The sequence below is a fragment of the Camelus ferus genome, chromosome 24, assembly GCF_009834535.1.
Source record: "Camelus ferus isolate YT-003-E chromosome 24, BCGSAC_Cfer_1.0, whole genome shotgun sequence".
NCBI classification, from domain to species: Eukaryota; Metazoa; Chordata; class Mammalia; order Artiodactyla; family Camelidae; genus Camelus; species Camelus ferus.
In genome coordinates this window covers 9,369,605-9,394,352 of record NC_045719.1, presented here as the reverse complement: position 1 = coordinate 9,394,352, position 24,748 = coordinate 9,369,605, and the positions used below count along the sequence as shown (strand labels likewise).

The 24,748-nt window shown below is 46.5% G+C and overlaps 1 protein-coding gene across 3 annotated transcripts in view; it reads left to right on the top strand.

Moving 5' to 3' along the window:
• Nucleotides 1-22,200, top strand: part of TMEM241 (transmembrane protein 241) — an 82,682-nt gene extending 60,482 nt beyond the window's left edge. For 2 of the 3 annotated variants that reach the window (XM_032467508.1, XM_032467507.1), the window contains one exon: nucleotides 19,460-22,200. In XM_032467508.1, coding sequence (XP_032323399.1) covers nucleotides 19,460-19,681 — 222 coding nt within the window. In that variant the 3' untranslated portion in view covers nucleotides 19,682-22,200. Of the gene's footprint in view, nucleotides 1-10,627; nucleotides 10,693-19,459 lie in introns of all 3 variants that reach the window. The other variant, XM_032467509.1, reaches the window with a different exon arrangement.
• The last annotated feature ends 2,548 nt before the right edge of the window (nucleotides 22,201-24,748 follow it).

Sequence of the window (24,748 nt, the reverse complement as noted above, 5' to 3'; positions counted from 1 at the left end):
TACTGTCTGGGCCTCCGGGAGCCAGCACCGAGCCACAGGACCACCCTGCCGCCTCTGGCCTGGCTGAACTCACGGTCCTGAGCCGCTATCTGGAGTGCGGGTGGGGATGGGGGTAGGATTCTGAGTTTAAGAATCCAGCACATTCGGTTGACAAGACCGTGGCGAGAGCAGGCACTCTGCTCCTTACTGGTGGAAGCGTCACTTGTCTCAGCCCAGCGGAGGCTGCTTGGCTGTTCTTACCCTGCTTGCCAGTGTGTGTGTGCTTTGACCCGCTGCCGCCACTTGTGGGAACTTATCCTGTAGATACGTTTCCACCAGTCTAAATGGCAGATGTGCAGGGTCACTAAACTGCACTTTTTATAGGAGCAAAAGAAAACAATCCCAGTGTTCATCAGTAGGGGGTCAGGACCCATCTTGCCAGTAGAGTTCTGTAAGAAAAATCAATGACCTTCTCCCCGTATAGCCAGGGAAAGACCTCCGAGACACGTTACCAAGTGAACGATGCAGGGAGTAAAACCGCATATGTGATATGCTGGATTTTATGTAAAAGAAAAAAAAACAGAACCCGTGTTCATTTTCGCTTACATAAGCATAAAGAAACTTTAATGCATAAGAGACATGATGACCTTTGGCAGAAAGTGAGAACTGAACAGACTGGGGGCTAAAAAGGCAGAGAGATGCTTCACTGTGTATATTTTTGTGGTTTTCAGTTTTGGAATCATGGTTGTATTATGTATTTAAAAATGAAATTTGAAAATTAAAGTAGGCTGCAGTCTGCCCCCCACCCCTACCTCCCAAATGGCATGAGAATAACTTCACCATTGCTTACACAGAGCTTAAGCCTGAGTGTGAGAATTTGGATCCAGAAATTAATGATTGATTGCTAGAAACCTGTATCTGGAAGGAAGGAGACAGAAGTATCAGTGAAGTGGGTCCCCTTAGGGGAGAGAGAACAGGGTCCCAGGAAGGGTGGCCCCCTGAGCTGAAGGGATGTAACCTGTGAGACCTCTGGGAAAGGGGGCTGGCACTGTAGAGGGCTGTTTGAAGGACTGGGGGTTCTCTGATGTGTCCAAAAGACGGTCAGGAGCGCTCTTTGAATGTGACTTATCTGTAGAGGCGACCACACAGCCTGAGTCCTGGTGTTGTGCGGATCAGATGCTTGGGAGGTGACCACCTGAAACGTGGCAGGGCCACCCTGATGAACTGCTGGTGCCCCGACATTCCACGGCTGTTGGCAGGTTCTTCCTGTTTAGATGAATGAACCAGGTTCCTCCAGGAGTCTGAATATACACTTACGCATATGTCTGGGGCCACAGGCTTTCATGCTTCTTTAAGGAAAAGCAGCCTCTGCTGCGTGCTGTCTCCTTGAAGGAGGTGGGTATCGGTGGGCTCCCGGCTGCACCCAGAGGAGGGGTGGGCCCACGCCAGCTCCCTGCACTTAGACCTTCTGACTCCTGTAATGGATCCCTGGTGAAGACCACAGTGCAAATGTCTCATTTTTGGCTTTCTAAATTGTATAGGTGGTGTACCTTGTAAATCATCCTGGGGACAGGACAAGACATTTCTTCTCTCTTGGTCACTCCACTGGGCCTCTTTGTGGCAATTGACGGGTTTCCTAAGTTAACTGCTCTCTCCTTTTTTTTGGTAACTATGCTTTCATTTTAAACTTAGGAGACAGGCTAACATTAAATGGCTTCTTCCAGCTGTAGGGTTGCCCGCATCTTAGGGACACCCAGTGTGTGACTGACCATGTACCTTCTTGGCTTTGGCTGCAGCCAAACTCCTGGGCTGCCTCCTCCTCTGCTGCGTGCAGCCCCCTCCCCACCATGTAGGTAGACAGCTCAGGCGTGGACTTGGGGTAACAGCCTCATCCGTGCCTCCTGATCCTTGTTCCCCACCCCCCATCCTTCATCTCTCTTATCTACTTCTAATAGACTTTTAATTAAGTCTGCAATGACTGTCTTGTTAAGCTCCTTGAAAATTATCACTGGAACAAGTCAGGGAATGAATAGGATTCCCCCTTTCTCTTTCAAGAAAAAATTTTAAGTCAAAGAATAAAATTCAGTCCCAGAGAGATACTTTATAGGTAATTCCTTTGTCTTATAGGAAGACAAAGGAGCTGAAACCCAGAGAGGGGGAAGGGCTGGCCTGAGGTGAGTCAGTGAGTTTGTGACACAGCAAGGGAGCATGCCGGCCCTGGGCGTGCTGGCCCGCTCTCGCCCACAGTCACCGGGGAGGAAGACTGGACTTTTGAAGTCCAAGGCCAGGACTGCCTCGTACATGCTGGTAACACTGCATGCCCAGTCGTCCTGGAAGCAGCTGCCCGTGGTCTTTAAGCGAGTAGATTTCTCCATGGGATTATTTTCAGTACCTTGTTGGGAAAAAGGGGTTTCTAGCTATTGCTTTTTCTCTCTCTCCAAGTTTCCTTCGGTGCTCTGGTCAATACACAATGACTTAGAGTTTGTGAGCTTTTTCCTGCTGTTCCTTCTACGTAGAAAGCCCCTCCCCCATCCCTCACCCGGTAATTCTTACTTGTCCTTCAAGATTAGCTCAGGCATCATCTCGATGTGGGGCTTGTTCCTATAACCTTGAGTGTACCTGCATCTTAGCAGTTTTCATATGATACTGAAATGATTTGCTTAGTCACGTCCAGAAGTGGTGAAGCTATGACAGGGGTGCTGAGGGCAGTTCTCACCTTTTGTTTTTGCCTCTCCAGTTCCTAGTGAGGGCTCAGTGAATTGAATTTGGCCTTAGCTTCATTCTAGCAATAACTCAAAGCCCTCCTTTTTCACTTCTAATTCAGTGAATGGTTCTTCTGAAACAGTTAGTTGTTGTCTTTTTAACTTTCCTTTTTTAAACTCTCCCAAAGAGCAAGGAGTAATGTCTTAGCTGAGGCTGCCATAACAAAATGTCATAGGCTGGATGGCTCAGACAACAGGCATTTACTGTGCACAGTTCTGGGGGCTGGGAAGTCCAAGATCACGGTGCCCGCAGGGTGGGTGTCTGGTGGGAGCTCTCTCCTTGGGTTGCAAGTGCAAGTGGTCACCTTCTAGCTGTGTCTTCACAGGCGGAGGGAGGGCACAAGCTCTCTGATCTCTTCTTATAAGGTGACTGATCACATCTTGAAGACCCCACCCTCGTGACCTCATCTGACCCTAACTGCCTTCCAAAGGCCCCATCTCCCAATACCATAACATTGGAAGTTACGGCTTCAACATAAGGATTTAGGGTGGAAGAGGGGCACACAATTCAGTCCCTAGCAGGAGAGTTCACAGGTGACCCACTGACATTTTGCAGTGAGTGCCAAGAGTTGTGTGGCAAGAGCTGGGAAGTCTCCGTGGTTTGCGTGTATCCCTCAAGCTGGGGGGCGAGTCGTGTGCCAGCTTTTACCTTTGTGAGGAGCTCTCACTCTCTGGTCATGTAAAACTGAGTATGACCAGACCTGGAGCCAGGGTACAGCCCTTGACGTCATGGGCTCATTTTTCCCAACTGATATTTCTTCAGGAATTTTTAGGATTCAGGAAGGGGTCAGCTTAAAAGTAATACAAGGGGTTTTACCAAATGAGCACCACATTTCCTGTCTTTAAACTCTACGAGCAGGTCTTGATGTGTATCTTTCGGCAAATCTATTCTTTTACCTCCGTTATTAATAAGTATAACAATAACATGAGTTGAAGTTATTGTTAAATTAAATGGAGATGAAAAAAATTGTGACGGCCTTGGAGTAAGTATAATTATGGTGCTTTTTTTTTTTGAAGCTCCTTTGAGCTTAAATTCATTTCATTTCTAAAAATAGACTGCAGAGATTAGATCTATTCTTTGAGTGAATCAAAACAACTCAGAAAATCCAAAACCACCTTAGCTTCATGCCCTTCCTTTATAGAAGCACAGAGAACTGCTTAGCTGGGAGACTGCTGGAATTTTTTAATCAACAGGACAAACGTTTGAAAAATAACTATGGCAGAAATCTATCATTCTAAAAGTAAATCTGCCAGTTGATGAGCACGTTTACTGAATAAAATGAGACTGAGAAACTTGAGAAAAAGTACTAGAATGAAAAATCTGTTGACTCCGTACCAGGCTGTCACTGAATTTCATTTGAGGGAAAATTAGGGTAGCCTCAAATTCTCCATTTGTCTTCAACAATTGGGTGTTCTGAGTATATCTGCATTATTTTGCTTTTTGTATTTCTCAGGAAAGAAGCAATACTTGGTAAATTTATTGCCCCTTTATTGAAAGAAAATTATATTACAGAAAATAAAGCAACCCCCCACCAAATCAGGTGTTCTATGATGAGCTGAGGAAGACTGCCCACAGAGACAGGTAAAAGGGAGGAGGCCTCCAAAGGTCCCAGGAAACACTGCTTCAGCAGACGTATTATTAATATGGCCTCTTGAGAAGTGTGAGGACTAAAGAGAAAAAAACTGTGACACCCAGTCCTGGGGGAGAGCCAGCACTTTCTGCACTTCTGATCTGGAAAGATTGCAAGTCCAAGATAAAAGGTCCAAAGGTCCACAGATTTCTGAAGTTATAACCAAAGGACCAGTGTCAGATGGACTAAGAAGACACAGGTTTTTTAAGCACACAACATGCATTGAAGAGTTCCGAGTCTTGATACTTGAACTCTTCTACCCACTTCTCCATTCTTGGGATATGAACTAAGAGAACGCATGGACAAGGAATAGTAGGCAAGTGGGAAACAAAGTTGGATTGAAAAAACTCAGCCTTGGCTTAGAGACTTAAGGCTTTCTGCTCCCTATAGGAGGCATGGCTTCCTCTCCATTCTCCATTCCCACCCCCAAAAGGTGGAGACAGAGGGTCAAGAAAATTCTATTGCATGGATTCAAGAGAAGAAATAAACCATTGGAGTCTGGGTTCTTGCCTTTAAAGCACTGGAATTCCACCAGCTAGTGTAATGAGCCTCATTAAATGCACCATCAGATGAATAATTCTTCCCATCAGAGTGAACTTGGAAGAGAATGAAAGGATGGAACAGAGAAGAGTTTCCTCCCCTGTGGGCAGAGAGAATCATGAGGAGAAGAAACTTTATGTTCCTCTCACCTTCAGCCTGCCTTATTCATCACCACCAGTTGCATTGTATCTGAAACTGTGTCTGAAAAGAGACTGTGCCCTTGAGAAAGTCCTGTTGCCTCAGGCTGATATATACAAGATCCTAGACTACCATAACAATACAAAGCTAATTAAAATTGTAATGATAGGTTAATAAGATTGTCACCAATCAGGAAGATGTTCAGAACAAATCACATAAAGCCTCTCCGCCTTGCCTCACCATGACGTTCAAGGTGGCTCTAAGAAAGCAGTGGTCAGCCAAGCCTGGTTTGAAAACTGCTGGCTTACCATCTCTCTGGGTCTTAGTTTTCTTATCTGTATAATAAAGGGAAATCTGCTTCAGAGTAGAATGTTATGCATTGTGACAGGCCAGCATTCAACTGAAACAGCTTGGGGGAAAACAAATAAATGGCAAAAAACATATTTTTAAAGAAATCAGACATCTGTGAAAGCAATGAGAACTAAATGAAATGAATTTCCAGAGAAAGAAGAGCCTTTACTAGGTGCACCCGGGAACACAGGCTGTTTTCTCTATGGGGTGGGGGGAGGACATTTGCTGATCCTGAGTGCGGGCTAAGGATCTAACTTGGTCCAAGAAGAGGAAATATTCTGTGGGAAAGAGAAACTCGTAGAGCTTTCGGCAGTCGTGTGGAACTGACTTGATGGACTGGACACTAGGAGAGCCCCAAAGGCAAGCCCAGTATTCCCATGAGATATTGCTGAGCTCTGGAGCAGTTTGCAAAGCTGCAGGTTGGCCCAGAAGGGCAAAGTGAAAACTCATAATCTTGGGAGTACTTAGGAGACAAAATCTTGCCTGAAACAAATATACAATGAGTCACCTCCTAAAGACTGTTGCCAGATTCTGTATCTACATGGGATGGGTTATATTACCAGCTCTGATGATCCTAGGGCGTTTCTATAAAATGTATCAGGCAAGTCTCTGTCGCTAGGCCCTGAACACACAGAGATGAGTATCTCACCCACTGGCTGGGGAGACCACACATCTCAGTAGCATCTGGCATGTGCCATGGTAAGGGGTTACAGAAGCCCCTAGAAGAAGCTTCTGATACACTTGGATGTGTGGATGGGGGCCAGGCTCAGGAAAAGTTTTCTATAAATGAATTTTCAGAAGGTGAGTAGGAATTGTTTGGGGGATGCCTGTGAAATTATTCCAGGTGAGAGATTTTGCTGAGCAAAGGCAAAATGATGGTAAGAAACAGTGTTTGAAAGACTATAACCAGTTTACGCAGGAGGTGCGTGGCTGAGACTGGGGCAGTTCTGGCTAAGGGCCTTGTAGACATGCTGTCATCAGTCACTTTTTCCTGAAGTCATATGTATTTAAACAACAACAACAACAGAACAGTAAACAACAAAGCTGAATCTCTGAATCTCTTCCAAATAAATGCATGACTTTCTGGCTGTTTCCCACTAACAACTGCTCCTCTTTATTTTCCCTTAAACAAACAGGAAATTTGTCTCAGGATCGAAATGAATGTTTAAAAAACAAACCTGATCTGCTTTAAATACCAAAATCTGTTTAAACAACACAGAGGTTGTGACATCCATTGACAAAGCCAGGAAGTTCAAAGCCCCGCTGTTGACACAATGTATTGAGTTCTGCTATTGTTGGCAGCCTGGACTGTGGCAGGTCCTGGTGTTTGTCATTCAGGTCTGTGTGTGCACGAAGGGGACATTCCTCAGACCACAGGACTCTTTCTTCTTTGGGGAAACATTTGTATTTTTTAAAATGCTTTTTGAAAGCAAGAACAACAATTGGCAGTGATGGCTGCTACTTCCATCTCTTGAATGATGGATCCCAAGAGTAACTTGGAGTCTTTCTCATGAGCAGATTTTAGTCATTGTAAAGCTTGAAGAAAAAATGTTTATGCTTTTACTGACATCCATCTCCAGAATTTTTTTATCAACCTAAACTGAAACTCTGTACCCATTAAACACTAATTCCCCATTCCTCCTGGGCCCTAGACCTTCCATTCTAGTCTCTGAGTTTGGCTCTTCTAAGTACCTCATATAAGTGGAATCACAGTATTTCTCTATCTGTATCTGGCTTATTTCACTGAGCATAATGTCTTCAAGGTTCACCCATGTTGTAGTGTATGTCAGAATTTCCTTCCTTTTTAAGGCTGAATAATATTCCATTATATATACATTTTTACATATATGTACACACACACGCACACATAATGTTTTGTGTACCCGTTCCTCCATTGATTGACACTTGGGTTAGCTATTATGAATAATATTGCTATGAACATGGGTTTGCAAATATCTGTTTGAGTCCCTGCTTACAGTGGATTCTTATTTTCAAAAAAGCTGCACAGAGCTCGTGTGGGTCCCTTCTTGAGTTTCTAGCTCGGAGAAAGGCTGACCTGGGAATCAGGGCCTTCGTCCCACTACTCCCTGCCATGAAGTAGCCGGTCCCCTGGAGCAAGCCGCACTTCATCTCTGGGTCACAGTTTCCACACCTCTGAGCTCAGGCAGTCAGTTTCACCTCTCAAGTTCTGCCCCTTAGGGACCCGTGCATGGGACACTCTGAACCCACACACACAGCTAGCCACTCCTGGCTGCTCCTTGTTCCTCAGTGGAATTCGAGATGGGGGCGACTCTTGACACAAGCAGATTTGTCGCTCACAACTTCCAGCGCTCTTGAGCAGCCCTGACAGCCCATGGCATATGGAAACCGGTCGCTTTGCTGGGGCATGAATCTGAAGCTCATACACAGTGGGGTGGACGTGTGGGAGCAAGTCGTTCAGTGGGTCAGTCGGGCTGCCCGGTATCTGGCCCTCGGCGACGTGTTGTCAGTTGCTACTCATCCTGTAACCAGTGACTTCCATGAAGTGGTAGAGCTCTGGTGCTGTGTGTGAATGGGGAGGTTGGGGGTGGGGTGGGAAATGCTTCCAAAAAGAGAGCTGACTGCTTGGGCTGGTGATGGACATAAAGAAAAGGAGAGAAGCCTAAGAAACTGAGGGCTCTTCTGGAAATAGATTAGACAGTGGGCCATCCAACTCCACAGTAGCTCTCTAGAGCAAACGTGTTCTCTACAGAAATGACACAGACCTCTTTGTGAATGAGCATCTCAGCCAGCAGAAGATTTGCTCATTGAGAGATAAAAATTTAGAGAAGTTTGAAAGAGTGGCCGAGGAGAAAGGCAGGAGACCACGCAAACGTTTCCAGGAAGCAGCAGATGGAAAGGCACCAGTCCGGCTACGAAAGCAACCTTATTTTCAAGTCAGGGCTGGTTTGAAAATTCTGAGAGGTGTTTTTCTTGGCAAAAGGTGCATTTAATAGGAACAAACAGGCCAGCTGTCTATCTCACTGCAGACAAGGCTCCTCCCAAGCTGAAGAAACCCACAGAGGAGCAGAGGCACAAGTCCTTGGCTATGACTGCTGCAGTGCGTGTGGGAGGTGATGGCTCCACAGACTAGATTTAAAGTCATGGGAAGGAGGCAGTCAGAGAAGGCCGTGTATGGATGTGAATATCGAATCATCGTGTTGTACACTTTAAATACATAAAATTACATTTGTCAAGCATTCCTCAATAAAGTTGGGGAAAAGGGGGGAAAAATGATCTGGTAAAAGGGGTGAAGGGAGTGAAGACAACGGTAAAGAGTTAAGAAAGGCTTCAGAAATGTGGTGAGTTCTTCCACTAACTGCCATCACTAACCTCCATCAGTAGAAGGAAGCCCTTTTCAGCAATCCCAAGAAATATGTCTCCATTGGCACCGTCCCAGGAAATGTCCAAGTTGCAAAAGTAAAGGGGGATTAACGAGATTAATTTTGGTTACAATTAAGGAAGGGAAGGGGGGAAAAAAAAGTAAGAGAAAATGACAATTAAAGTAAAAATAAAAGGGAAGGTGATCAAATGGGCATAAATGAGATAAAGTAATATTTCTCCAAACAGCTCAATGTTAATGAGTTGGACAACCTAGATGAAAAAAAAAATTTTTTTTTGAAAAAGTGAAAATGACAATCATGGATCCAGGAGAAAGAAAAGGCTTGATTAGGACAGTGGCTGTTAAAGGCCATGCCAACTAGAAGCTCCAGGTCCAGAGGCGTTCAGGTCCAAGCTCAGTTCCACAGCAAAGACCATGTGCATCCTTTACAGGAAAAGAAGCAGGGAAGCCTGATTAACTGACTTGTGTGGTTTGTGTCACCTTGTTTCCAAAACCAGACAATTCCATTGCAAGAGGATCAAATTTATGACCGTACTTGCAAAAGTCCTAAATGAAATATCACACCAGCCGCAGGGAGGACGGGGGGAGAAGAGCTCCATTCATCGTGCTCTTTAAGATAAAAGCCACCACTCAGCTTTCACTTGGAGAAAGCTGTTTCCTCTTGTCCTTTGCATTCTGCTTTGCAACTATCTCTGTGACCCTGCTTTTTTTTCCCTTTTTGTTGTCGAGGCTTTCACTGCAAATCAATAAAGGGAAGCAAACAGAAAGTGACCTCAAGAGAGGTGAACTGCTACAAAGGTTCTAAAATCTCACTAAGTTTCTATACTGAAGGTTCCTGGTTTATATTTCCAGACTTCTTTTTGAGACAGTAAATGAATGAAGATGAAACTCATTTAACATACTCCTTCCTTCTGACCATCTGCTTGCTGCCTTGTTCCCAGCTTGGGACCTAGAGAGGCCTCCAAGACAGGACATGACGTCCCCTTGAGTGAGATGACAGTTGACGTCTCCAAGGGCATCCGGCCTGAGTGGCCTATCCCAGGACAGCCTGGTTCGTTCTTCTTGTCTTTGCACGGAAGCAAGTCCCTAGCATGACCTTTCTAATGGGAGCCAGCGTGCATTCCAGAATGTGGAATTCGGGGAGGAATCATCTTTCCTGAGCAGACGTTCCAAGCGCTGACAAAGCTGGGCCTTTGGTTCACAAATACTCTTTGTGCTTACTGTTTAGGGGCACCTTGGGAGTCTGGGTCCCGTTACTGCTGGTCCTAGGAGACTTTTCTGGAATTTCTAGCTTTGAGAGATGTAGGGTAACCTCTTCCCTCTCCTTTGGCCTCTAGATATTTGCAAATAATTAATTCATTATTTAATTGCTCCCTCCCTGAGGAAGCACCTGATTTCTTAGACTGTGTTGTAAGCCAGAAAGACATTAGGACAGGGGAGGGACGGTGCCATAGGAAAAGGTAGGTTGACAGCTGGGATTTTAGCTAGAGGATCTGGGTGCAGGTTAATGAGTACTTCTGAACTGGGGGATTATTTTTGCACACTTGAGACAAGATGGAAATGGGTATTCTTGCTCTGCCCCTGCCCTGGAGAGAGATGAGTGAGATGTTGGCCGTGTGCCTCCTCTTTTGAAGAGTTTGGAATTTAAATGCTTCTTTGAAGATTCTCACCTCAGAATAGACTAGAATTAGCATTTTCTGTTAAATGCAGCGGTCTAGGAAGTGTGGGGGTGCAAGGACAGGGAGTGGGAAGACATGGCTTATGTCTGGGATCTGAACTAGCACAATCTCAGCTTGTGAATGGCCTCGGAGAAGGTTACCAAGGTTCTACTGCTCTGATGGCCTTTGTTGAAATTATTTCTGCAGGTGATCACAGCTGGTTTATCCATATTGCTGTTTGATATGATCCTGACCAGTGCCACCGTGGGATGGTAAGTCTGCACAGAGAAAGAAGCAGCAAAGTAATTGGGTTTCCTCAGGGTACCAATCTTTGCTCTCAAATGTTAAAGAAAGGGTGTGTGATTTGGGGATATATTTTATTGACATATAAATATGCATTCAAAAGTGTGCATATATATAAATATGCAACTTGATGCATTTTCACAAACTGAATATACCACACCTACTACAGCCAGCATCCAGAGCAGGAAATAGAGCCTCACCAGTACACCTTTCAGCCACTCATCCACCCAAGAGTAACCACTATTGGTGAACCGCTAATTGTGTGTGTGTGTGTGTATGTGTGTGTGTAACTATGTTTGGGTTTTTTCCTTTGATCCTTCAATTCATTTTCTCTTAGGCAAGCTCCAGATCATCCTCATTTAGAATGCATCTGCCTATTTTCTTAAAGACAGAACTGCCTCCCCCACCCCCATATTTGAAGAAAGTCCTGAAGGAATGGGGAAGTGAGCCATGGGGACATTGTGGGGGAACAGCATGTGCAAAGGTCCTGAGGTCAGAGTGTGCTTGGTCTGCTCAAAGAGCAGTGTAGCCAGAGCAGGCTGATAGGGGGAGAGGAGTAGGAGAGAAGGCTGGAGAGGGAGTTGATGGCTGACCATGTGGGGTCTTAAAGGCCATTGTAAGGGCTTGGCTTTACCCTGAGTAGGGATGGGGTAAGTGATCAGAGGATTTTGAGCAGAGGAGCCACGTGGGGCTATGTTAAAAACACATTCCTTGGTCTGCTGTGTGGAAGGTAGGCTGTAGGGTTCTACCTCTGAACTCTCTACACAGACTGCCCATTGGAGAGATAACCAAGTTAGGACTTTGATCTATTCCCACTTGTTAATATTCAAACCAGCTGATATGATCACTGCCAAGGGTTTTAGTTGTCATCTTCAGGGAAGGTGGAGACAAGGTGGGGAGTAGTGGTGAGTTTAAGTTGTGAAGATCACTGTTGCTCCCCTTACCAGTGGGCACACTTTATTTTGGGGGGTATATACTTATGTACTTTAAAGCTATGTAGTAATGCATGCTCTTTGTGAGATACATTAGACGATACAGAAAGGCATCAAGTGAAAAGTAAAGGTCTGTTGTCCTCTGCGTCCACTGTCTCCACTCACCAGAACTCACACCAGTTTGGACCTAGTGGTGAGAATGTTGGACTGTACGGTCAGGGATGTCTGTGCGAGTGAGGAGGGCTCCATTGTCTGCAAAGTGAAACCACACTGAGTGGTGCTTGCTGAGCAAGATGAGCTGCTGGGTCCCTGGGGTGGTTAGTCCTGGCTGAGTCTTCGCCCGGCCTAAAGGCTGCTCCTCTGGTGACACACAGCCTTCCTTTCCTGTGACCACGGCTGCCTGCTGCCTGGCCTGAGTCACTAACACAGCACGTTATGGAGCATAATTCCTATTTGTTGGTGCTACTTACTGGTCTCCTAACCTCTGTTTTAAAAAGAAAAACAAGCCAAGGGCCACTTGAAGAGAATGCTGATTTCCATTCCAGTTTGGATATATTGTTTGGTATGGCCCCCTCCACCCCCGCCCAGGAATGGGGCTCCAAAATTGAAATGCAGACAAGTTTTGGAGTAGGTTTTGACATTTCTTTACCAGCATGATGGAAACAAAAAACAACTGTTGTTTAGCTTTCCTCAAATAAGGCATAGTTCTAGAAAATCGGTATTTTTTCTCATATTTGGGGTGAGAGTAATCCTAAGGGTTGGCCCCTCTGCTTTTCGCTTTTATTTGTCCGTTGGACCTGCAGAATTGTCACCTGCTTACACAAGGACCACAGTGCCCGGTGTGCCCATGCAGCCTCCCCTCTCCCAGGACGTCTTGTGAACAATCCCCCGGTGCCCTCATAGCATCGAAAGTGGTGACATTTTTAAACCTCAGTAGGAAGTTGCTGCAGGATAAGTGTGAGGGCAGAAGCAGGCTCAGGGGACACCACCATGAGGAGGTCTAACAGGTGACTTTGCGTCTCTTGTGGCTTCGGGCTGGAAGGGGTTTGTTCAGTAAATAGGTATTTCCCGAGGGCCAGGGACAGCTCTTGGAAAAAGGTGAAAAATCACTTCCCTGGGTGTCTGTAGATGCTTCTCTCCCTGCCTGAGGGCAGGTCTGTATGTAAACCATTCAGACGGGCAGAAATGAATCCTTTTGCTCACGGCAATCAGTGAAGGATTTTCACTCTCTTTCAGGATCCCCTAATGGGGGCATTTCCTGCCCCAGGAGGAAAAATGGAAGGAAAAGAAAAATTAGGAAATACTCCTGTGCCTTCCTCTTCTTCCTTCTCCTGATCTCTCCTCCTTTTTTAATAATAGTAACTGTTTATTGAACAACTACTGTATTTCAGCCATTTTTAAAATAAAATGATCTCACTGACTTTCACAACAACCCTCCAAGTTATCCCCATTTTTAACAATGAAGAAGCTGAGTTTCAGGGACATTTAATTGACTTTCCCAGGATTTTAGAGCTACTAGGTGATTGGACCAGAATTCAAATCCAGGTCTGTGTGTGTCCAGGATCCCATAAACCTCACATGCCCCCTAGAAATGACTTGGGAAACACCAAGGGCTTAGCAGCAGCAGCAGAGACAGTGTCTCGACAGAAATGGGTCATAGGGAGGTAGAAAAGACATTGGCCTAAATGTTCCTCTTCCCACCAGTCTGATCATTTATAACGAGCATCTGGATGATCCGGCAGCAGTACAGAGGGAGCGTTACCCAGGACGGAACAGCTCTGGTTTTGTTCAGGGGCTGACATGGTGAACTAAGAATGTCCAGTGGAACATTTTTAGGAAAAGGATCTCATTGCCTTAGAATTTTAATACTATAAGCCATAATTCTACCAATCAGCTAACCAGTATTTATTGAGTGCTGTGTGCAAAGTACATGGACATTATTAAGAAGCATAAGGCATCATCCAGCCCTCGGGGTTTTCAGGAGAAGGAGAAGTCACAGAGCTAATGTGCGTGGTCAGATAGTAACTGTTTGACTGCATGATGGACGTGAAGACTGAAGGGGTGATCAGGAGGGCCTTGGAACTGGCTTGAAACTGGACCTTCTGCAGAAGGGAATAGCTAGACTGTGGGTGGAAAAGGATTTGGTCCCTCTGGCCCCAGGAAGACAGGGATGGGTGGAGGGGCAGGAGGTGCCAATGGTGAGACTGAACGATTTGGAACCGGAGCTGGGGCTGAGGAGCAGGGAGCTAGTCCTGCTGCCTCCTTCTTCCTCCCCACCTGTCCTTCTGGGAAGTCAGGACACAAATGGTGGGCAGGTTGGCATCCAAAAACCCAACTGCCAAGATATCCTGGTATCCTTGAGACCCTTCCCCAAATTTCTGTATATTTCTTCATAGTGATCGTCTAAATTCTAGACAGTATTTTTCTTTCTTATAAATTAGTCTCATTGACTATATTTTGTGCATAATTGCAGAATGAATTTAAAAAAAACCAAACCAACCCAGGTGTTGAACCGAGTGTGAGAAATAAGCTTGAGCTCACTCTCCAATGGGGAGGACGTGCTTACTCTGAATGTTACAGCCGCCGTCTGTGAAAGGCTGTGTCTCCAGGCTGTTCCACATCCTGTGAACTTCATGGCATGCCCTGAACAAGATGGAAAGAAAGGCTGTGTGTACCCAAATCAAGGAAACAGCATGTGTGATTATTGCAAAAGGAACCTTGACTTTGGAATTTCCTGATTTTTTAGAACTCTCGAGTTTAAGGATGGTATGTTTTCAGCCTCAAAGAATTTTCCAACCACAAAGTGAACCACCAGGAGAGGAGTGTCAGACTGTATTTCAGATTTCCTGTCTTTGGCACGGAGCTGGTCTTCATGGTCCATATACTGGGTGTGTTCAAGCTGGGACTGGGTGACCAGCTCTCAGATCCTGGGCGGGGATTCGTGGCTGGTCTCTGTCCTGTGGGAGCTTAGACAGATCAGAAGTTACAAAAGGCAGGGCTGCAGGTCTGTTTTGTTTGGACCTACTGTGTTTGCCTGTATAGTTATTGTTTCTTCTTTTTTGATTTTCAAATTTCAAATTAGTCAACATTTAGAAATCAGATGATTTCCCCATAAAAGTCCAGCTTTCCAGATTCTTTTGAAAATGTGGAACAGCTGTTAATTTGAGCAGCAGTTGCTGAAATGGGAAGAGGCTGCCCTTCACGTGGGCTCTCCGAGTCAGCAGGCCTCCACCGCTGCAGGTGGGCTGAGGCTGAGGACCCCGACTCGGCTGACAGCCTCCCTCTATTTGCCTGTGTGGTCATTCATTCCACAAGTGCCTGCCAGGCTCTGAGGCTACAGACACAGTCTGTGACCCTAGCAAGGTCTCCATCTAGGACACGAGGGCACATGTCCTCATCCACCTTCTTGGGTGGGCAACAGCTTAGACGCACAAAATCGCTCATTGTCTAAAGTAGTGTTTTTCACTGTCAGCACTGTTGACATTTTGGGTCAGATCATTCTTTGTTGTGAGGGGCCGTCCTGTGCCTTGTAGGATTTTTAGCAGCAAAACTGAGCCCCACCTTACTGGATGCCAGTAGCCACCCTCCTCAGCTGTAACAACCAAAAATGTCTCCAGACATTGCCAGAGGTTCCCTTGGGGGCAGAATCGCCCCAACTGGGGATTCACGGATCTAAAAGTTTGTGGCGGTTAGTGGAGAAATGGCATTTGAAATTGCAGCAAGATCTTAAGGAACTTGCTTATCTCCTAATCAGAGATTTGGATCGGCTCCAGGGTCAAGTCCTCAGCAGCCCCCCCACCCTCTGTGTGTCCAGCCACCAGCATTGACCACACAGGTGTGCACTCTCCACCTACCTGCCGGCTGAGCACTCCCCTTCATTCACCTTTGCGTCTCTCTGCCTGGCATTAATCAACAGGTGCCAAACTTCTAAACCATGTACCCAAGAAAAATTATAAACTTAACAAGCCCCCAACATTGGTCAACTTTTAAAGCCTTTAATTAAAAGCAACTGCTCCTGTCCAGCTAATTATCTGGTTTTTAATTATAAAAACAATCTATTGCAAGGTAATTTAAATATCCAGATTAATGTTTAGTTATTCATTTTTAACTTAACAGCATTTTAGGGTATGTATCACTGTGAATGCCCTCTATTCCAAAGTTTCGTCCAAGGAACAGATACAAAAGAAAAAAATTCGGAACCCTGAGCAGTGTCCTTGTCGAGTAGAATTAGTTGTGGGTGCCTCCTCTTTGACTCCTCTTTAGATTAGGAGAGTCACTCCTCTCTGTGAAATAGTTTAGGTACAAGGAGAGAAAGGAATAACCAAAACACAGGCTCTTTGTAGGATTTCGTGACCCCCTTCTCTCCTTTGCCCATTATTCAGCGAACCCGTCATTGGTCCTGGGTTACCAGCACGAGGATCGCTTGAACTTGATCCTAGTCCCAACTTCAGTAACACCAACAGTCTTTAGAAAATGATCTTGCATCATCTCTGAGTAAAGATATCTAAGCCTTTAATTTTCGGGGACTGCCTGGAGACTGCCTAAGTCTGTTTGTAGGAAGAATCAATTTAGGGGTGAAGAAAGAATTTCCCCCAACACACCCTAAAATGCACCTAGGAACACAGTGTCTGAACTTGATCCAGTTTCCATCTGAATTAAAAATTTGAAACCCCCTCTTTGAAGTGCTAAGAAGGGCCTTCTAAGTAACGATGCTCATTACCATTTATCAGATTGTGAACTGTCTATCACTCAGCAAGTTCCCAAGGGAGCGGTCCATTAGTTTTGGAAAAGAGGAAAAGAGAAAAAAAAAAAACAAAACAGTTTGGAATCTAGATGGGAGAAGGGGGAGCAGGTATAAGAATTCCGTTACTCATTGAGCAAATATTTATTGGGTGTTGTAAGTGTGAGGCCTCCAGCTGGGAAAAGGACACAGTCTGTCCTCCATCTGGTGGGTACCATAGGCATTCATTGAATCACCGCATAATAAATGTAAAATTGAGATGGGGCCTTTGGCTCCCGATGAGAGAAAAGAGAAGGACTGGAGAGGTGCTGAAAATAACCGCCTGGAAGAGAAGCTAGTGATGGCTATTTCTGGCCGGCTCTGCTCTGCAATCTGATGTTTATGCCTTAGTTACATGAAGTTTGTTCACTTCAGGAAAGATGGGGATTACAAGATTTGCAAACAGTTCAGTAAAGCTCTGACTTAAACAGTTGTAATGCTATTAAGATTCCTGCACTGCGTGTCAGTGTCTCCCGCTGTTTAGAAAACAGCATCAAAGCTCACCTCCCCGGCTGTCTTCACAGTAAACATGAGCCAGGTTTCTTTTCATGTCAGCATTCCCTAAGCCGCTTGGTGTTTCATTAAATCGCTAAGCCAAAGGGATGGAATGCCAGGTTATTGCACTTCAGCATTGTTCTAAGGCTACAGGAGTGAGGGTGGCAACGAGCCAGCCGATACCCTGTTCTCCTCCTTGGTGATTAAGGAGGATTAGTGCAAGTGACTGAGCCCCCTGTTACATTTGCAGAAATAAAACTCTTCCAAAGCCAGTTCTGTACAGATCTTGCATCAGGTCACCGTGACTGCGCTTGCCCAGGGGGTTAGGAAGACGGTGTGTGCGTTCTTTAAGGGACGTTGAAGGGAAAATCAGATCCGCTTAGAAGGAAAAGCCAGGTCTTTAGAAGTGAGCCTGTGTATGAAATGAATGGCTTCCCTTTCCAGGTTCTATCTTCAGCCAAAGAGAAGGGGTGGTAGAACCCGCCAGCACCGGGGTCTGCCCCTGAACTTGACCAGGAACAAGCACAAATGGGTCATGTTTCAAAATACGGTCTTTTGGAACTTGGGCCCCAGTTTATCCCAGAAGCAATCCTAGAGATGATGATTACAGGTCTAGGGAAGTCCTCAGAAGTGTATTTGGTTCATAATGTAGACAAGCTTCAGCAGCGCTGTTACGAGTTCAGTGTGCATTAAAGAGAATTCACTGACTTATTGTCACTAGTTATAATAATTCTATGGGAAAGAGGAAAGTCCACTCCAACTTGGAGCTTAAGAAATCAGGCAGACATCTCCCTCGTGCCCCTCTCCGCCCCTTCCCCATTGTTAGCTGGGCTTGGGGCACATCCTCCCAGCCCACACCCCAAGGGACTGGCTGCTTGATGAGCACCTCTGTCTGTCCTCACCCAAAGAGAGGCCTTAAGTCACCAGGGAGAGGAGGTGGGGGTGGTTCAGAGCATTTTTCCACTCTCTAGTGTTGACAGGTGGGTGATGGAGGCGTAGATTTGTTCTCTGTTGCCCTAGAGAGTAGCTCTTGGCGAGGATGTAAGAAGCAGCTGTCAGGTCAGTTTGAGGCAAGACTCCCTCCTGGCGGGAGGGACCACGTGCCCGGGGCCTTCCATGAGTAAGGTGCCTGTAGATGCGTGCCTGAATGCCATGGCTGGAGCTTACCTTGCAAAGCAGGATGTGTCCTTCACTAGGAGTCTTCAAGCAGCGTTCGGGAAGCTAGCTGGTCGTGAGGAAGGGATCGCTGCTCTGGGAGGGCAATCGATGAGAAAGGAATAGTATTCTACAGCTTGTCCATTGTAGTCCACACACGGGGGCAGATTGCTTCAAGTGTGTCCTCCTAAGCCTCACAGGACTGTTAGAGGTGACCATCTCCTGTGGTCCAGCTGAGGAAACTTGAGCTGAATCACGTGCACGGGATTATGTAGCTAACGAACGTCCGAGCACTGTTTGAACCCAGCTTATTGTTTTATATTCGCACAAGTAGTTGATGCTTTCCTGTGCTGTAAGTGGTCCATGGTCCATGGTCCAAGTTATCTTTATGTCAGCGTCACCCACATTGGTGACATTTTTCACCAGGAATGTGATGTGCACAACTTAATGTGTGTTTCATACACTTGGTGCCCCAGATGCACGTTAGAAATAGGGAGGTATCTTAGCCAGTGTGTGTGTTGGGTGTGGGTATATAGGAGGAGTGGGAAACAGATGGATGAATGGGAGAACAAAAGGAGAAGGTGGGATTGAAAGGGCTGTTGGCACCTCTGAACAAGAGCATTTTATCATCAGAGACTCTGTCATAATCTTGACTTCATGGCCCAGCCCTCAGAAGTGCTCTTTGGGAGGGATAACAGGGGATTCAGACTGACACCAGGTTGTCTACTGAGAAGTTTAATGTGGAAAATGTATGGACCTTTGGATGTGTTACATTTAGGCATGTTAAGATACCCAGCTCCTCTTTTTCTCACAATCTTCAGTTCTGCTATGCTTTTATTTGCAGATCAGTGACCATATTTCTTTCTGTTCTCATTGGAAATTCATGATTCCCCATTAGTATTTTGCCTTTAAATGTTCTGTTAGTCTAAATGAAATAAAAGGATTCAGAGATTGACAGCTTAATAATGAGATTATGGATACCTGCATGGTTTCATATCCATCCACCCTCTGTAGCGGAGAGCACCAGGCAGCTCTGTGGGAAGCCCTTCTCCTGTATTTTCACTGGAGAGCATTAACGAAGTGCAGTCACCTTCTCCAGGTCAGGACGGTTGGGACACGTCACCTTCTTCCCTGAGGGAAAGTGTAGCCACCCTGCACCCACTCCCCTCCCCCCGCAGAGCTGAGGTTTTCCGGGCGACCCGGACAGTCCCTGACCTGACCTCGAAGCGGGGCGGGGTGGGCCGGGATGAGAGGTTCGGTTGCAGGATGAGGGAGCATCCGTTGCCCTGCGGTCTGTGGGCACCAGGCAGCTTGGTGCGTCCACAGCCTCCAGGCTCCAGGGAGTGGAAAGCTGACCTCTTGCATTTCTCACAGCCTCCTGCTCAGCGGACTCGGAGAGGCCTTGCTGGTTTTCTCAGAGCAGAAGGGCTCCTAAGCCCAGGACGAGGGGACTCCAGGGCTGCTGCGGGAGAGCCCAGCCCCGGGCTTCGGAGTGCCCTGTTGGGGCGATGGAAGGAAGAAAGCACAGCCGGCGAGACGCTGCTGCTCCCGGTGTCAAGGAGGACTCTTCCTGGGGGGTCTCTGGGCTGCTGTTGAGAACGGACTGCGTGGAGAGGCTCCCTCAGGTCCTGCTGGCCCGGCTGTGCCCGGCTGTGCCCGGCTGCACCCGGCTGTGCGGGAACAGACGCAGGATCTCACCTGCATGCGGATGGCTCCGCCCACCCTGATTGCCGTGCAGGTCGCCTTATTAAACACCCTCCACCAAACAAGCTTTTGCTGCCTGGTAGTGGGACCAAGGTATTTTGTTGCCATTTTAGTTTTCTTTTGTGAATTTTACGCCCTTGGAGACTCCTCTGGGGACATCCTTTCTTTGCTGTCGTGCTGGCTTGCCTAGAACCCACACTCACCCACCAGTGGCACAGAAAGAATTGCTTGTGAGGACCTCCCCTGGGGCGGGGGAAGGGGTTTAAATGGGAGTTCCCGGCCAAGTAAGAGCACCAGCAGGGACACTGTTTCTCCAGAGTGAGTACTGAAGCCTTTTTGTGGTTGTGTGTTGTGTTGAATTCTGCACACTTTTCTGTGTCTACCGCTAGGTGAACTTGATATTAGTGATTATCAGAGGGAATAGGGTTAATAAGCAGTGATGGATGAAATAAACATAAATATGTAACATATATTTATATTCATAATCTATTTAATTTCCTGATTTTCCAGAGGAGGTTTCAAATCATTGGATGCTGAAGTATAAGACCAGATTAAAAACTGGATTAAAACTCTAAGCCTTGCCTTTATGGAAGTCCAAAGAAATGAATTTACATGAGGTGGTCATTTGCTTCTGAATCTACAATGAAGGTTTAAGAAAATAAGGTCTATCTCCATATATTTCTGCTCATAATAGGTTTTTGAATACCTTAGTACTTTGCCAGGTGTCAGTTTTGGTCATTTTGAGACACAGAAGGTAACAAAGTCCAGTGAGTCTTGGCCAGGGAGTACCCAGGCCCTGCAGTGTTGGACACCAGTGTTGGTGATGGAGAACCATCTTCAGCATCTGTGAAACAAGCCTCATTCATTCTTGGTCCTGGGAAGACTAAGAGAGGCCTTGCTGGTTTTCTCAGAGCGGAAGGGCTCCTAAGCCCAGGAGGTCAGCTCAGTCAGGCCATTCTTCCTGCATGTTTCCTCCAAGCTGTTGAAAAAAGAAACAAAACAAAGCAAATAGGAATGGAGTAGTATGATTGGCTCTTGAGTACCTTAAATTCATGTCATTGTCTTTTCCTGGTCTCTGCTTGTCATTTAAGGTAAAGATGTTCGAAGTGACCTTTGCACGCATATATATATAGTTTCATTTTGCTCTTTGTTCTTAATCTGAGATGTCAAACTTTCTACTGAGGATCAAATAGAAAATCTGGGTTTAGAATTTTCCTTCTTTTGCCCCTGCAAACCTCTCTGTACAACTGAGGCCAATTCTCCATTTGTGGAAAGTGGCATCTGACCAAATGTCATCTTATGCTGTCTTTCCAAGTGTCATTCAAGCAAATGGAGATTCCTAAGGCTGCAAAGAGCCATGCACAGTTAACAAGTCCGATCTGGTGTTCCCAGCAGGACTGACCTCAAAAACTTTTGCAAAAGTGTTAGACCTTTTTTCAAAAAGAGAATCTCTAGCAAAGATTTTTGGTTTTGTTTGTGTGATTTTTTTTTTTAAACTGCATTCTAGAGTCCCATTGTTCTTAAACTTTCAGGTCTTTTTACTTTGACACCAGCAAGAGGCAGAGGATAAGGTGTTTCTTCAATGTAGCATCCTGTTTCCCTCACCTTCCATTTCTTATTGGGCTTTTTGCTTGAAGCTTTAACCACTATCTTTTATGCCCAAGTTCATGTGCTCAACTCTGAACACAGGGCGAGCCCAGGGCTCTGTTAACTCAAAGGGCTGCTCCAGATGACTGCAGTCTCCTGAGCTCTCATTTTCTGTGGCTCTCTGGGCCCTGGCCCCCAGGTGGGGAATCTCCAGGTAACCCCAGCACTCCCTTTTACCCGAAGTGATCCGTTTGGTCATGTCCTGTCTGGGTCATGTCCTTGCTGGCCCCAAGCGAAACCCAGAGTGTTTTGGTTTTTCATTTGTCCAAATAAAGGATATACTTTCTGTCAAAAGAGGCAAGGTTCTGTGTGATTGGGTATGGTTATCAGTCTGCTGTGTATAGAAGGGAAAATAAACCATTTATTTTTTGGTAGTTTGCCTTTCTTTCTCTTCTCTTTGACCTGGACAGGAGAGTTGTGCAGAAAAGGTTGTTAGCCTCGGGGAGTGAGTTCTTGCACCTTAAACACAGGCCCAGACTTCTACCAGCCTCCAGGCCACTTTGCTCTGCATGGGGAGGGCCACGCAACTCCTCCTTCTAGACCTGCCCTGTCCTGTCGGGTGTCCCATATGTGGCTGTAGAGCCCTGAGAGGGGGTGCGCCCAAATTCAGATGTGCTGGAAGTCTAAGTACACACTGATTTCAAAGACTTAGTATAAAAAAAGAGGATGTAAAATAATCTCATAATCATTTTGTATTGATTGATTGCATGCTGAAATAATATTTTTGATATATGGGGTTATATAAAGTATATTATCAAAATTAATTTCTCCTGTTTCTTTCTGCCTTTTTTAAATTGGGCTACTAGAAAATTCAGATGCATTTGACTTCCATGATGTCTTGGTTGGTCAGTGTTAACCTAGACCTGTTTGTCTATACTGGACCCAGGGAAGAAGCAAAGGAGAGAGATGTTGACAGCAACATCTTTGTCTGGGGGTGGGGCTGAAGTCCTGAGCATGGGGCAGGGGAAATCTGGGGGTGGAAAGAGGGGACCCCCGGCACCCAGAAGTGGGTGAGGGAGCTCCAGAGAGAGGCAGCGGGAGTGGATGGTCCATACTTTTCTAGAGCTTGGTGGCCACGTTTAAGGTTCATTTTCCAGCCAGTGCCCTCTGTGATCCTCAGGCCTTCAGTAAAGTCTGTTATGCAAGACAGCCTGGTGTTGGCTGTGCTCTGGGAAACCAAGGGTCTGGGTGCCCCGTTTGTGGTGCAGTTGGACAGGGCAGAGGAGGTGTGGTCACCACTATCCAGCAGGGCAGAACTACTTTAAGCTTTCAGCTCCCAGAACTGTCCTCTCCCTGGGGGTCTTGAAGGTCCAATGGAGTTAAACCTATCATTATAATTGTGTGTGTTGATGGCTTATCACATGTTCTCTAGGTAAAGCACTCTCTCCTGGGAAGAAGGAGAGAACAAACATGTCCTTTTGAGGGTTTGCCCTCTGGCAGAACAGATTCATGCACACAGGTGACGGGAGGACATGGACCAGGAGGCAGAGCCAAAGAGCATCATTGTGAACTGCCGTATCCAGGTCCTGGCCCCAGCCGTGACACCCTCATCCGTACTGAGTCACTAGGTTACTTGGGTTCCAGTTCTGGCACCTTCTAGTCCTTCTGTTCAAGTGCAGGTAAGCCTTCCATGCTCAGCCAGGTTACCAGCTAAGTCAGGACACAGGGAGCATGCAGGACTTCACACTTTACCTGATGGTCCTGGTCAGCGGAAGAGGGTCTTCCCATGAAGAGAGTAGCAAAGGTGGCCTCAATGTCCCACACTTCCCAGTGCCCAGGCCATTTGCAGTGGGATGGAGCCATTTCCCCACTGCTTGGACCTGCGCCAGCCTTGTGACGTGCTCTGGCTAGTGAACACAGTGGAAGTGACCCTGCCAATTTTGAGCTAAGGCCTTAAGAAGCCTTGGACGCTTCCACTTGTGTTCCAGGCTTCTCTTCTGAGCCCTCTTCTTGACCAGTTCAGCAAGAATCCCGCCAAGCCAGTTTAGCAAGAATCCCCCCCACCCTTGATACCTAACCAAGTTCCTCTTGGTAATTTTCCATCCACTGACTCCCTTGCCCTGCCCATTGGCTATAAATCCCCAGCTGCTTGTTATATTCAGAGTAGCCTTCAATCTCTGCCTCCTCCTACAGTTGTCTTGACCTCTAGTACAATAGTCTGGCGTGGTTTTCCTTGCCTGATGCCTGTTTTCTTTGACCACTTCCAGCATGAGAACAAGCCCCGACTAGCCTGCTGGAGGGTGAGAGACCGCGTAGAACAGCACTAAGTCCTCCCAGCTGGGGCCGTCCCGGGGCAGTCGCCCTCAGCTGATGGCAGTCACATAAACGAGCCTGCTCGGGTTCAGGGGAACTAGGTTCAGGCCAGCTGACCCTGAGGCTCTTGAGAAATAATGGATGTCTGTTAGTTTATACTACTACGATTTGGGGTGACTTGATGTGCAGCAATATTGTGTCAATAGCTGATGGGTACAGAAGAGAAGAAATGGGAAGAAAAGCAGAGCAGAAGGGCCTTTTGAAAGACCCCCCCGTCCTGAGCACTTGGGGTCCTGCAGGGTTTTATGATTCCCATAGCATTAGTGAGGGACAGTCCTGTGTCTTTGGCTGCCACTCTGGGAAAGGAGGGAACAGAGCTGCAGCTGACTGTGTGGGTCCTGCAGTCACCAGGGAGCAACAGAGAAGGGAGGGCGGATGGTGCTTTGGGCAGGAAGGAACCGGCTAGGACTGGAGCTGCCCTGGTAGGACCTGCCAGCTGGGGAACAGTCAAGTCCTATATTTCAAATCCCTTCAAGTGCACACATTGGGACTGAGCTGTTAACAGCAGGGGAGGAACTCTGCAACTGGAACAGCGCTGACGCTGTGTGCCGGAGCCCCGCCTCCAGCGTTCTCCCCCCAGCCTCGGGCCCCATCCCGCCCCAGGCCCGCTGCCCTCCCCCACAGCTGCTCTTGCCTCCTCAGCCCTGTATTCTTTTTTTATTTATAAAATTTATTTTTAAATTTTTAAAATTTATTTTTTAATTAAAATTTTATTATTTGAAAGATACATGAGATGACATTTATCATTTTTAACCATTTAAGCGCACAATTCAGTGGCATGAAGTACCTTCACAGTGTGTACAACCATCCCCACTGTCCATTTCCAGAGCTTTTTAATTATCCCAAGTAGAAATTCAGCTTCCATTAAATAAGACCTCCCTGCTCTCTATTCCCCCGCCTCCCAGCCCCTGGCCCCGGGTAACCTCCATTCCAACTGCTGTGTCTATGCATTGGCCTATTCTAGGGACCGCATGTAAGTAGAATCATGTATTTGTATGT